General features: G+C 49.7%; 1 protein-coding gene across 1 annotated transcript in view; it reads right to left on the bottom strand.

Moving 5' to 3' along the window:
• Positions 1–4,352: 4,352 nt before the first annotated feature.
• MN1 (MN1 proto-oncogene, transcriptional regulator) overlaps positions 4,353–13,568 on the bottom strand; it is a 34,793-nt gene continuing 25,577 nt past the window's right edge. Inside the window, exon 2 of the mRNA XM_054392759.1 lies at positions 4,353–4,540. Coding sequence (XP_054248734.1) covers positions 4,353–4,540 — 188 coding nt within the window. The remainder of the gene's footprint in view (positions 4,541–13,568) is intronic.

The following is a 13,568-nucleotide window of genomic DNA, read 5'->3' on the forward strand; positions in this document are numbered from 1 at the left end:
ACAAAAATGACCAAGCATGGTATGAAATGTACAATAGCCACCATTAACGTCATATTTATTGTTATTTAGTTGCTCAGTAAAACATATACAGATATGTACAATATGCATGAATACAGAAGACTGCACTTTACATATTTTAAAAATGAAAAAAAAAAAGGAACACTCAATTTCATGAGCTGTTGTCACAGTCTTCCAACCAAGCATTGAAGAAATGAATTTAACAAGAATCCAAAAACAAAGGGAAAAAAAAGGACAAAAAAAAACCCACAAAAAAAAAAAAAAAAAAGAAAACCAAAAGGAGAAGGAAGGTTACAGGATTGCCTAACACACAGCAGGGGCAAGGTCTTGTATTTTACATGTGCAATAGCATTCTCAATTTGTGATGCAGCACGGATTTACCAGTGTTCTCAGGTGGCTTTTTTTTGTTGTTGGTTTGTTAGTATTTGGGTTTTGGTTTGGGTTTGTCTTGGTTTTGGGTTTGTTTTTTTGTTTTTTTTTTTTTTTTGCTCTTCCATGAACCAAATTCATTACAAAGAAATCACATCCTTTTGCTTAAGGCTGTTTTAAAGCTGTAATGTTCTCAGGGTAGTGGAGAGTGATACAGTTGGTAACTGCTGGAAATCGCAGCCCGCAGCTCCATCAGTTGGAATCTGAGCGTGGACAGACTCAAACCAACAATTTTAATAAGAGAATTTCTAAGACAAAATTAGACTATTTCCTCCATTAGCCTTGAGCAATAAAGGAGAAACAATTCTATAAAAATGGGTTATGCTCTCACACACCATCCAGCCAGCAGCTGTGAATCTAGTGGAGAAAACCTTACACTGCAGCTTAACAGAAATCATCAAAATGGACCCATCTAGGGCTGACACTGTGCCTCAGTTTCCCTCTCCACAAGAGGGCAACTTACCTCCTGCACTACAGACTTTTACCTACAGCTCCCAGAACTGCTTCAGCTGGAGTATTATGTAGGGTGTAAATCACTCCATGTTGGGCTATGCTGGTGCTTTATGCTTGTTAAAAGAACACAGAAATCAGTGCATTCAGTGTCAAATAATGGAGAAAATGGAATTACTGCAGGCCACACATGTTTTTGTGGCTCTGTCAGTGCCAAACACAGCAGGTCATGAGCATGACAAGGTGCACAACAGCCCACACACCACTCCTGTTCTGGTCTTTGACCAAAAGCCAGACCCACAGAAGCTCAGGTTGGTCCTGGCACTGCTGGCTGCCCCACGCAGAGCCCCCTTTGCTCGCTTATGTCACTTAAAGCAGGCAGGACCGAATGGACAGGAGGTGAGCAAGAGGACTCCGTGTGACCACATTCCTCAGCAAAACTGCATGGACAAAAAGGCCCAGAAGACAGACAACCACTGTTTCAAACTCTGTCTAAAAATCCCATTCTCCCACTGCCTTGTGGTCCGGCAGTGACAGCCGTGCTGGAGCAGACCCGGCAGCGGCGGCAGCTCCTGCACTTCCACGCTGTAGACACGTCCCCTGCCTTGAGAACAGCTCGTCCTGTCCTCCTCTTTTCATAAATCTAAACCTGACAGGATCCCACTGGGTTTGGAGAAATTGCTTCCACTTTGTGTTTTTATGAGCAAGTGAAATGGTGGATGAGAACAACTCCAGGAGAGCAGCACAAGCTGCAGAGAGCAAACCAGGAGAAATGGGTGGATGATACCAACTGAGTCACCACACTTCTACTTGAGGGAGGATTTCTCTTTAAAAGAGATCTGAAATGTCTCACGCAGCACTCACTGAAAGGTCTCTTCCTGGTAGCACAGGGTGTGCATCCCTGACCTCAGGAAGCCTGAAAAACCTGTTCTTGTGAATGCAGCAGGAAAAAACTCAAAACAAAGAAGCAAACCATGGGGCTGACTCCAGTACAGGAATGCCACCAGACCATGAACTCTTCTTAAGTGCTCAGCTGCAAGCACTGAAACACCATAGCATATGTCCAGGCATGTGCTTGCTGGGGTTTCTCCAGGAGCCACCCAGCTGGGATGGGCAGGAACATCCCACACAGGGTGGGAGCTGGGGATGAAACCCACCACAACAGCATTCACCCTGCACAGACCCCTCTTAGCTCAGCACAGGACTGCTCTGCTGGACAGGATTTAAAGTTAAACACATACTTGGGTGCACTGGGACTTCAGAAGTCACACGGAAAGATGCATCCTCCAGAGTGGGGGCTGGCACCACTATTCTGGTATCTGGCTGGGGATGGTGATGTTTTATTGCAGGTACAGGGAGGGCCCTGAGCCTTTGGTTGCACACATACCACCAGAAGGTACAACACATCCCAACCTTTCCTTCCAAACAGGTGTGAGCAGCTCCACAGCCAACTGCTCCAGGATGAGCAAAAGTCCTTATCCTCGTGGCAGCTCCAGCTTCAATGAAAAGTAAAATATCATTGAGAACCAGGGCCCAAATCTATCCAAATGTCTCCAAAGTCACTGACCAGACCCATAAGAGGAATTCAATCCATGCATGGTTAATAAGAGCACATTCAGCTAACATTTCCAAACACTGAGAGTCTCTCTGAAGCCACCTCTGACAGAGCAAGGGGACCAGACCACCCCAAGCCACTGGCATTTTAGGCAGAACTTCCTCACCATTGGTGTCTAGAGAGAACATTACTTCAAAATAATTTAAGGGCCCAGCACAACCATCAAAGATAAAATACAAAGCAGTCTTCAAACTCCATCCCCTGAGGAGGGAGGCATTTTGTGAACTCCTGACAGCAGCAGTAAATAACCCTAGGGAGGCCAGCCTTTATTTCCCAGCTAAATCCTACATCTCCAGCCATGGTGCTAAGCTGCAGGGAGCAGTGGGAAGGGAGCTGCCCGAGCTGGTGGGATGGCTCAGAGGACACACAATAATGGACGGCCTTACGCAAAACCACAGCAGCGCCAGAGCGTTGCCTCAGCCCTGCCTTTATCTGGTTTGCTTCCAACTTTCTTCTCAAATGAGCATTATCTATCACAAGCAGGAAAGTATGGTTTTCCTTTCATTGTGTGCATCCAGAAATGCTGTTCCTCAAATGCGTGGCAAAAACAGGGCCTTGGATGAGACTTGAGGGGGGGGGGGGTGAGGAGGGGAAGATCTCATGTGGGGTCTCCCTGGCCTGGCAAACTGGGAAATGCCAACCCTGGGTATACATCCTTCTGTGTCCCACTCTACTTGGGCTGTCCCCAGTCACTGCCACCACACCAGGAGTGCTGTGGCAGGGATCAGGATGCCCCTGGATGCAAGCATGGAACGACGGACCCTGCTTCTGCTCAATGGCATCTTGCTTCAGGTAAAACTGGGTGAAAAATGGGCAGGGAGTGGCAGTGCTGCCTGGCAGGGCTATGAGGACACCAGCCACTGCTGGAGATGGACCCAGGCCCAGCCACATCATTGAACACCATACACTGTGGTGGCTCTTGGTGGGGGTTTCCTCCATCAGTGATAAGGTGGGAGCATCATCAGGACCAGGAGGCTGCAGCCACGCTGGGGAGCATCCCCTGCTCCTCCTCACCAGCAGAGAGGAAGCCTGGGTGTTTGGTACAGGAGATAATGACTGTTAACTATTAAGTAAACTTCCTGTTAGACTTATTTAGGAAAACTTCCCTGGCTGTACCTGAACCAGCCTGGCCATGGGTCTGGGCTTCACCAGGATAAAACCAGGACTGGGGTCCTCACCTCACAGGGACAGGCAGAGAGCAAATGAGGGTGAAGATGATCAGCAACACAACCTGGTTTTCTGAGGAAAGGGGGAAAGGGCAGGCTCCTTGCCTGACAATCCAGCAGAGCGTTGTTTGGTTTGTGTGTGACTGGCAGGAGCTGGGTGCCAATGCAACACATGATATAACGATGAACCATTTCACTTTAACCGGCGTTTATTCCTCAACTGCTGTTCTTCAGGACCACCATTGTAATAAGCACTTGAACAAAGCAAAACAAAAAAAAAAAAAAAAAGAAAGGAAAAAACAAAGCAAATGAGGAAGAGAAGGAGGAGGAGGATCTTTGTCTTATTATGACATACGTGACTTGGACATACGCTGAGATGAAAAAGGAAAAGGCCTCATCTAGTAATGTATGCCAAGGTTACAGAATAATGGGAAAAAGTGGTCTAGCAGGAAAATCTTAAGCAAAAGTGTGCTAACTGCAGAAGGGTTAACACTGGTAACATACTGTGGCAGAAGATTAAAAAAAACTTGAGGTTTACTTTAAATTAACCCTTTCCAGTCCATATGCCACTAAGCAGGTACCAACCTAGAAAAATAGTCCACCTAGCAGTAGCGGCCCTTTGAAATTAAAAAGAAGGGGGGGGAGGGGGAGGCAGGAGGGGATAATTCTTTTGTTCAAGTCAGGGCAGCCACAAAAGTCCCAAATCTGTTGGAGATGTCCGAGTGCAGGGACCTCCACGTCGGCACGGCAGTCCGGCCCTTCGCCTCGCCCACGTCGTCCGTGCAGTGGACCGAGAGGCACTGCAGGTGGCTGCCCGTCTGCGCCGCCGCCGCCGAGGTCTTGCTCGGGGGAAGGTCGTGGGCTGCAAAGGTTCACAGAGAGAATGTTAGGAGAGCCACCCTGCAGTCCCACCCTGTCACCTCACCGTGCCGCACCGTCCCGCCACCTCGCACCGCTGGTGGCACACACAGGGAGCAAGCACGGCCCCGCATCTCTGCGCCCAGCCCGATGGACCACATCCCAGCTCCTGCACCCACTACATCCCCAGTGCATCCATCACTGGCACAGCTCCCTCTTTCCAATCCGCAGCCAGGTCCCTCCAGCTGGTTTTTCACTGTGTCAGAAAAGCACCCAAAATCCTTTCTTTCAAATGCACCTGTTTGACAGTAAACCAGCGACATGTTCTAACACCGGGGGTGTGCACACGGCCATAGGGGTGAGGCGTCGAGAGCACAAGTGCTCAGAGGAGCAGCTGAGGACCTGGGGTTGCTCAGCCTGAAGAAAAAGAGGCTGAGGAGAGACCTCATTGCTTTCTACAACTCCCTGAAAGGAGTCTGAAACCAGGTGGCGGTTGGTCTCTTATCCCCAGGAACAAGCAATAGACCAAGAGAAAGCAGCCTCAAGTTGCACCAGGGCAGGTTGAGGTTGGACATGAAGAACAATTTCTTTCCCTTGAGTGTTGTCAAGGCCTGGCCCAGGCTGCCCAGGGCAACGGTGGAGTCCCCATCCCCAGCAGGGTTTCAAAGCCATGGAGATGTGGTGCTGAGGGCCATGGTTTGGTGGTGATTTGGCAGTGCTGGGTTAACAGTTGGACTCAATGATCTTAAATGTTTCTTCCAACCAGAACCATTCTGTGACTCCATGACTTACTCTGTGCCCTGGATCACAGCACCATCAGGAGTTTTTACTCCCCACATACCTTCCACTATTTGTGATCAAAGCTGCAATTTCCCCAAGCAGGAAACTGTCCTTGAACCCCCTCCCTGTGTCCTCCCATGTTCTCCAGGTCATACCCATTGTTCATCTCTCTCACAGACGCAGGCTTCTCTGATCACCTCTTTTAACGGACCACAATGATAACATTTTTCTTGTACCTTCTTCATTTTAAGCCTTTCTATGATCTTTGGTTACTTCTAGTTTCTGTTAACCACAGAAATTCAAGAGTTTAACTGAATCATCCTAAACAATAGCCCATGCCTTTTACCTCTGGATTTTACAGTTAATATGAAGAGTGGCTAAAATTGTTCCTTCCCAAATAATCTACCATGGACTCATGAGCAAATGTGAAGGTTCAACCTCCTTAAGCTCTTTCTTCACATCATCTTTCTCCTGCTCCACACAGCCCGGCAGCATGGGTTTACCACACACCATGGCACAAGTTGTGTTGGCTTCACTTAACCAGCTGCCGTGCCCGACACAGAACAGGAACTGAAAAGCTCCTTACACAACCACAGTACTAATTAAAAATTTAATCTTAAACTGCTCTGGAAGTCCCTGGTTTAAACTGGGAAATGCTTTTAACGATTGCTTATAGGACAGCAGAGAGGCTCACATTCAAACCAGGATCACGACACCACACAGACACCAATGAAAGCTGGGGACACAGCACTGCACACCGTGGGAGGAGGACAGGGCTGCAGAGCTGCAGTGCTGCCTGCTCAGCCCTGTGCTACTTAGAGCAACCATCTGCAGAACAGAGAGTGAGCTCTGTTGAGCTCCTTGGCCCAGCATTGCTGCACTCTGGGGCTGCCTTTCTGTAGGATGCTCTTCCTTGCTGCCCAAATGGAGAATCCAGCTCCCACAGGTTGAAGATGCTCAGGTTCCCTCAATACCCAAACAGATCACATTCAACCCCCACCACTGGGATTTTGGGGTCACTTTTGATAAATAAGCAGCCCTGAGGAGCAGGATTCAGGACAGTGCACAGCTCACCAGCCTGCCTCTCCCCTCCAGCACTGAGAGCTTTGCTCTTCCTTCCCATTCACCCTGAGCCCCACCACCCCCAGACCCTCTTCCTCCCCTGCATGTCTCTGCCTGCCTCTAAGGAGTTTTTACCTCAATGGCAGGGACACTTTGTTCTTCCCTCCCATTCACCCTGAGCCCCACCACCCCCAGACCCTCTTCCTCCCCTGCATGGTCTTTACTTCCCTCCAAGAAGTTTTTGCCTCAATGGCAGGGACACTTTGTTCTTCCTTCCCATTCACCCTGAGCCGCATCACCCTCAGACCCTTTCCCTCTGCTCCATGGTCTCTGTCTGCCTCTAAGGAGTTTCCCCTCAATGGTAGGGACACCTTGAGCTGGTCCACAGGCACCACGCTGTGGACACGAAGCCCTGGAAACAGGGAATGCTCCACCAGCACAGGGCTGGCGGCTGCGGCGGTACGGACCACTGAGTCCCAGTTGACATTATGGTGCCACTTGGTGAATGCCACAAGGCAAACAAAAGGCTCCTAAAGAAAAGATTGTTTGATGGGGTGTAACATTCAAACTCGCTGTCCTGCCTGTAAATACACCTAAGGAACTTGGGATTTACAAAATGGCTCAAACTGAAATGGGCTTGTGCAGAGAGCTGAGAAAGGGAAACGTTCTGCTTATTTCTGTTTGTTCACACCCTTTACACTGCACACAGTGCCCAGTATCTTTCATTCTAGGGTCTCCCTGAACGCACAGGACATGCTGGTCTCAGCACAGGAAAAGCCAGTGCCTGGAGATTAGTCTCTGTGACAGCAGCTTTCTTCCTCTGCGCAGAGAAAGAGGAAAGAGTCCTACTGCCAGACAGTTGCTGGAGGGGCTGGGCAGCTGAAGGGTGATTCTGCATGAAGCAGGGACCACAGGGATCCAGAGCCATGGCCAAGGAGAAGCAGAGGTGGAGAGTTTCTAGTGCAGCACGCAGTGCTGGGCTGTGTGCGCCCAGCCAGGATCACAGCTGGAGCTCCACTGCCCTGGTAATGACATCAGCATCAGCTGGGCAGACGCCACCAACACCCAGAAAAGATCAGATCCTCAACCAGCAAATAAATGAGGAAGTACATATGCCACAAGCCTCTGAAGAATAAAAAATTATGCTTATTTACCTGTAAATCATCAAATTATTGCTAAACTGTTTGCTCTGGATAAAATTTGTAAACAAAATTCTGACAGAGGAATCGATGCAGAATCTGTCCTGCAATGAGGAACAGGATTTGTTTGCCTCTGAGGAAAACCCATATAATGAGGCAAGCAGGACCTGCTCCTAAGTGTGTGAAGTTGATACTGATTGCCACTGTCCACACAATGCTAAGCTCCGCACTGCTGTGCGGGAGCTGAGGCTCTCATGGTCTATTGTTAGAGCACAGAAAACGATGCATTCAGACCCAACACAAAGGGGACGAGAGCTGCAGTGAGGTTTGCACTGGCACAAGTGTTCCCAAAGCCAATCCAGAGGGGAAAAGACTTTGTGCAATTTACTTTTTTCCAGTGTTTCTGTCTTGACCAAGCCATGCTGCTTTTCTGGTAAAACAAAACAAAACAAAACAAAACAAGAAAACAAAAACAACCCCACCACCTTTATATTAAAAACTTAAAGTTGTCCTGCTCCACCTGATAAGAACAGTGTTCTTGAGCAGGAGAGACACTGCCTGGAGCTTGTCCAGAACAGCAATGCTCCCCAGCAGCTCTGTTTCACCAGCCTTCCTCAGTGGCTCTGCCTCCTTCCAACCAGCACTGCCCCCAGCACACCCCTCCTGCAGCACAGCCCCCTCGGGTGCTGTTAGCAGAGACTGGTGGGACTCAGCAGGTTAAAACTAGTCAGGTAATGCAAGATGGTGTCACCATGTCACTGCCTGGCAGTTGCCAAGTTTCAGATAAATCACTGTCAGTCATGAAGCACATCTCACTGAAAGCAAGGAATCTTCAAACAAATTCTGTTTAAACTATACAACTGCCTCAATTAGCAACTACTGCAGGAAATTTCAAAGTGCTATTTATAACAGCAATGCCCTTCCAATAAGAGCCATCCTCCAGAGCCAAGATCTCGAGATGGTCTGGGTGGAGACTTCCTCTCCAAACTGAAGGATGTGACACACCAGAACCTGGGACAGATGCAAGTACAGCTCCTGGGTTTACAGGATAGCATGTGCCACTTGAAAACAGCAAATGTTGAAGCAGAGATAAGAGAGAGCACAGCTCATACAAGCACAAAACATTTTCACATGGAAGGCATGAAACTCAAAGCTATGAAGCGACCAAAGAGGGCCTGGAAACAGCCCAGTCGTGATAGTATCTCACCCCAAAATACTGTGATGAGTGCCTATCCTGCCTCAGTAGCTCCCATATGCAAAGGTGAGTGCCAAGCCAGGGAGCACAGTCACCTGCAGAGCAGAAGCCACCCAGCTGCCCACCACAGTGGGTTCTCCTGTATCTTAAGGGGGCCTACAAGAAAGCTGGGGAAGGACTTCTTAAGGTGTCAGGCAATGATAGGACTAGGGGGAATGGAACAAAAATAGAAATGAGTAGATTCGGATTGGATGTTAGGAAGAAATTCTTCACCATGAGGGTGGTGAGACACTGGAACAGGTTGCCCAGGGAGGTGGTAGAAACCCCATCCCTGGAGGTTTTTAAGACCAGGCTGGCTCTGAGCAACCTGCTGTAGTGTGAGGTGTCCCTGCCCATGGCAGGGGGTTTGGAGCTAGATGATCCTTGAGGTCCTTTCCAACCCTAGTTATTCTATGATTCTTCCACCTGGCATGCAGCACTTTGGCAGCACCTTCTCACATCCCACAGCCAGGTGACATTGTGGTGATCCCAAAAGCCAATTACTGAACAAAGCTGATCCTAGATTTCCAGCACAGAAAACTACTTCTTCCTTTCACTCTGGTTACAGTGGCCCCCTCCACCATGATCCTGCCTAGAGCAGCCATCCATACTCCGCACTTCAGGAGGAGGGTAAAGGAGAGGGGAAGGCAGCACAGAGAATCACGGCTACAGCAGCTCGCAGCAGAGAAACCCCTTCAGTGGTCACTGAATGCCCTGAGAGTTCACACAGGCTCTGATCAGTGTTGTTAGCTCCGCCTGTGCACAGGATCATCCAAGAGGCAGCCACCACAGCTGGGTGTCCACAGCAAGGGACTATTTCCCAACACCGACTGAAGGATGGAAGCGAACGACGCTCAGCCATTTCACAGCCCTTTGCCTGTGCTCAGCCTGTGTTCCAGCAAGTTTGTTTGCTGCAGTTAAGCCCCTGCTTTAGGTAAATATTTCTAAGTGTCTTTAAGCCATTTGCTGACACTCATCACTTACAACAACACGCAAAGCTGAGGGTGAACCTGGTACCACACAGCTGGGATAGAAACACCAGGCTGCACACAGACAGCTTCGCAGCACTGACTGGAATAGCTTTGGGGGGGAAAAAAGTATTAAAGTTTGCTTTCAGTTAAAAACTCCACTTCAGGCCTTTGCACAGGCTCTGCCCACACAAGCAGGTTTCAGAAGCAGCAGCTGACAGAAGCGCAGCCCATGGCACTCGCCCGGCTCTCTCCCATGCCCCGCACCCTTTGCTCTGACCTTGCACGTTTCGGAAGCAGCTCTTTCGTTCTGCTCTACTTTGCAAAGGCATGCAGCCTCCACCAGAGAAAAGGTTGCTGTTTGTTTGTTTACACAGCACGGATGGCAGCCTGGCAACTAAGCCCAGCCTGGCCAGCAGCCTTGGTAGCCCACAGCTGGGGCACAGGGACAGTGAGGAGCTCTGCTCCACCACAAATCCGGCAGACACCACAAACTGCTTTTGCACATCGGCTCAGGGAGAACACGCTTCTGCCCAGAGAGGTTAGATCCCAACACTCTCCTCACCCCTGCAGACACCACACATACACACTTTCAATCCCTCCAGCTTCCTTCTCAGCCCCTCTTGCTCCTCAGCCCATGTTAAGCTGCCATATGAAGTCTCTTCCCCCGGTGTAGCATCTTCTCTCTCTTAACTGTGACGATCCTGCCCAGCACTGTGCGAACCCAGCCGTGTCCCCATTTTGGGGTAAGCTAATCCCATTAAAGACAAGTTCACCTGCAACACTCACATGCAGGGCATCCTCTTGTGAGAGGGGATTAATTGGTGGAGGGATGGTGTGTAGTCAAGGCAACCAGAGATGCCACATGAGGCAACAGAACTTGTGCTGCTCATGCCATTCCTCTCCTTTTTCCCCTAAACCACCACCAACAGAAGGGACGGGAGGCAGTGACAGGCGAGAGCACGGCCGCAGTCTGGTACGGGTCTGGTTGGGAATGGGTTCCACTCCACATTTCAGCCTGCCTGCGAGATTGAAGTGACAAACAGGAGGTGAAGATCCCTGGAACAGCTCCTTGCCCCAGGGCTCGTCCCTTACACTTCCTCACCAGCTCTGACATAGCCTCGGCCGCCCGTGCTGCCCAGGGTCCGGCCGCCCGACACCGCCCCACCGCCGCCGCCCTCGATGGCCAGCCGAGCGTGAAGCCCCCAGACTCCTACTGATCCTGTTAAGGCTAAATCAGAGAATTTGGCCAAAATCACTGTATTCCCTGGTCAGAGATCAGTTTCCCCTCTACCATCTGATGACCACTCTTAAAGGAGGCGTTAATAAAGCTTTTCCTCACCCTGTGCCCGTTAAGCAGAGGCTGAGCTACCATAAGAGGGAATAGATTTGAGTAATGATCTCTTATGAGGCAGAAAACCTACATATAGTGTTTAAAATTATTCCCTTAGGACAAGATGTTTTTCACCAAATCTCCCACATGACAGTTTGACATATTGGTTCAGGCACATCGCTCTGCAGTTGTACACAGCACACAATCCTCTTTTTTCAGTTTTCAAGAAAAATAAGGTCTGAAAACATTTCATGTTTCCCTGCACACTGGACCTAGTCTCTACGGATTAATTTACTCCTAAAATCATATTTCTAAACACAACTAGTTGGTTTGTGTTGATAAGCAGATGAGCCACCTCCTCCCTTGCTGCTGCACTGACAAAATCCTGGACAAAGGCGTTTTGAGTGCAAGGGAGAAAACGTTTTGCATTTGTTTATAAACACAAACGTGGCCCCTGCCACTTCCTGACTCCATAAATCTGCACCACTCAGTTCTCCCCACCTCTGCTCTGGCAACCTGTCCCCATTTTGATCTGGATCCATCTCTTCTGTTTTAAATGCCATGGTGCAGAGGCTGCCTCTGGCTTTGGACTCAGCAGCACCAAGCAGCCTGTCCCAGCTGCTTCACTACTGGACCCTTCTTCTTACTCTCAGTTCCTTCATTTATTTTGTGTAACCTGTGCAATTTTTAAAGCCCACAAGATGATTACAGGAGCTGGCTTCCCTAGTACGAATAAGAATAAAGTAAGTGAGCAACGTTCACAGTTAAGATGAAGAGCTGATGCCAAGGACCCATAATGATGAGCACAGCTGAATGGGGACCAGCCAATCCCCCTCTCTGCCACCCAGGAGTGCCATGAGGATACCTCAACCCCAGGGTATCAGCCTCATCTCGCTCATTAACATTTCAAGCAGTCATTTGGCTTGGTCAGCCCATGGATTTATTACCGAGACCCAGGCAGCTGAGCTCTGCTGTGAAAGCCTCTCACAAAGGAGGGAAGGTTCCTCAGTCACAAACACGTGCACAGCACCAAGCCCTGTCCCACAGCACCAATAGATCCTGCAAACCAGGGCTGAAGCCTTTGACTTTGCTGCACACAGCCAGACACTGCTCATCTGAAGGCACAGCATGGCACAGCTGTGCCTGCTCACTGGGGCTGGAAACAGCCCATTCACCCTTAATGCTGAGTGGTGCCCACCCCTTCAGGCCTGGGAACATCCTCAGAGAGCCTCTTCCTTCACAGACAGGATGATTAATTGGCAGTGCCTGTGCCTCTAAAGGGAGCATGTATCAGCCCATGCTGCAGAGATGTTTATTTTGCTCTCTGTGGTCTCAGAGCTGGCATGGAGCTCCACTGGTGCTCGCTGCTTGCACAGAATGTAGATAAGAGGAGACACAGAGGGCTTGCTGCGAATACGTATTTTCCTTTTTTCTCCCCTGACCTCTTTTCATGCTTCTGTTTTCACCAGGAGCAATGGAAGGATGCACGATGGGGAGGCTCCCCCACGATGGGGAGGCTGCCCAAACCCACAGCAGCATGCAGGGTTTGTTGTTACAGCTGTAGGGTTGCAGTCAGACTGCAGTGTCCTACCCTACAGCTCCAGCACCAAGCCGGGGCAGATAACACTCGAGGACAAACTCAGACTGTTCACCAGATTCCAGGGTCTGGAGAAACTGGTGAGAACACCATTAAGTAGGAAAAGTGCTAGCCCTATGAGTGGAAAAGGTCACAGCCATCTTCCAGATAGCATGACCTTGAAGATGTAAAATGAACCACGTGTGGAAGAGAACAACATTGTTGGTTTAGGACACGGGTTCCCTCTACCCTGCTGGGAGGAGATGAGACAGAAGGGACACACAGTTCCTTGCCAGCAGGAGAGAACATCCATCCCTGGCTTCACAGGGAAGTGAGGAACTGCCTACACCCATTTGTTTCTCTGGAAGCTGCTGTTAAATTGCTGCTTTCCAACTCTACATCTCCCTGAGAATAAACACAAGCCCTGTGACAGAGAAGCCAGAAGCTCCATACCATGGGTCAGAAGCAGCTCTCCTGTGCCCTGCTAGACAGCCACAGGGACAACAGACTGTTTTTAACTCATATCCTTCCTCTCTTCTGGCTACATCCAGTTCCTCTTTTTGGTTGAACACATTAACTCTCAGGCTGCCTTTACTGCAAAACATGCAAACCGCAGCGGGAGTTCTGCCTGCCCCCGGCGAGGAGGCCGATGTCAGGGGTTTGGTCCTCACATAACAGACCATGCCTGACCACCAGGTTCCATCACAACAGCAGCTGCAGAGCTGCTTTCTGCTCCTGCCTTCCCCTACCCAGGCAAACCACAGCTCATCTGCAGCAGCCACCAAAAGCTGTGCTACTAGTAGCCAAACTCAACCAGGGTCTAAGCCAGACCAACTTAACTGCACGGCTCTGAAGCACTCATCAGGATCCCCAGTGCCACCATCAACACTATTCTCTCCTAAGCTCTGCATGGTGGGAGGAGCTGAGACCCTGCCCAAGT

The sequence above is a fragment of the Indicator indicator genome, chromosome 26, assembly GCF_027791375.1.
Source record: "Indicator indicator isolate 239-I01 chromosome 26, UM_Iind_1.1, whole genome shotgun sequence".
NCBI classification, from domain to species: Eukaryota; Metazoa; Chordata; class Aves; order Piciformes; family Indicatoridae; genus Indicator; species Indicator indicator.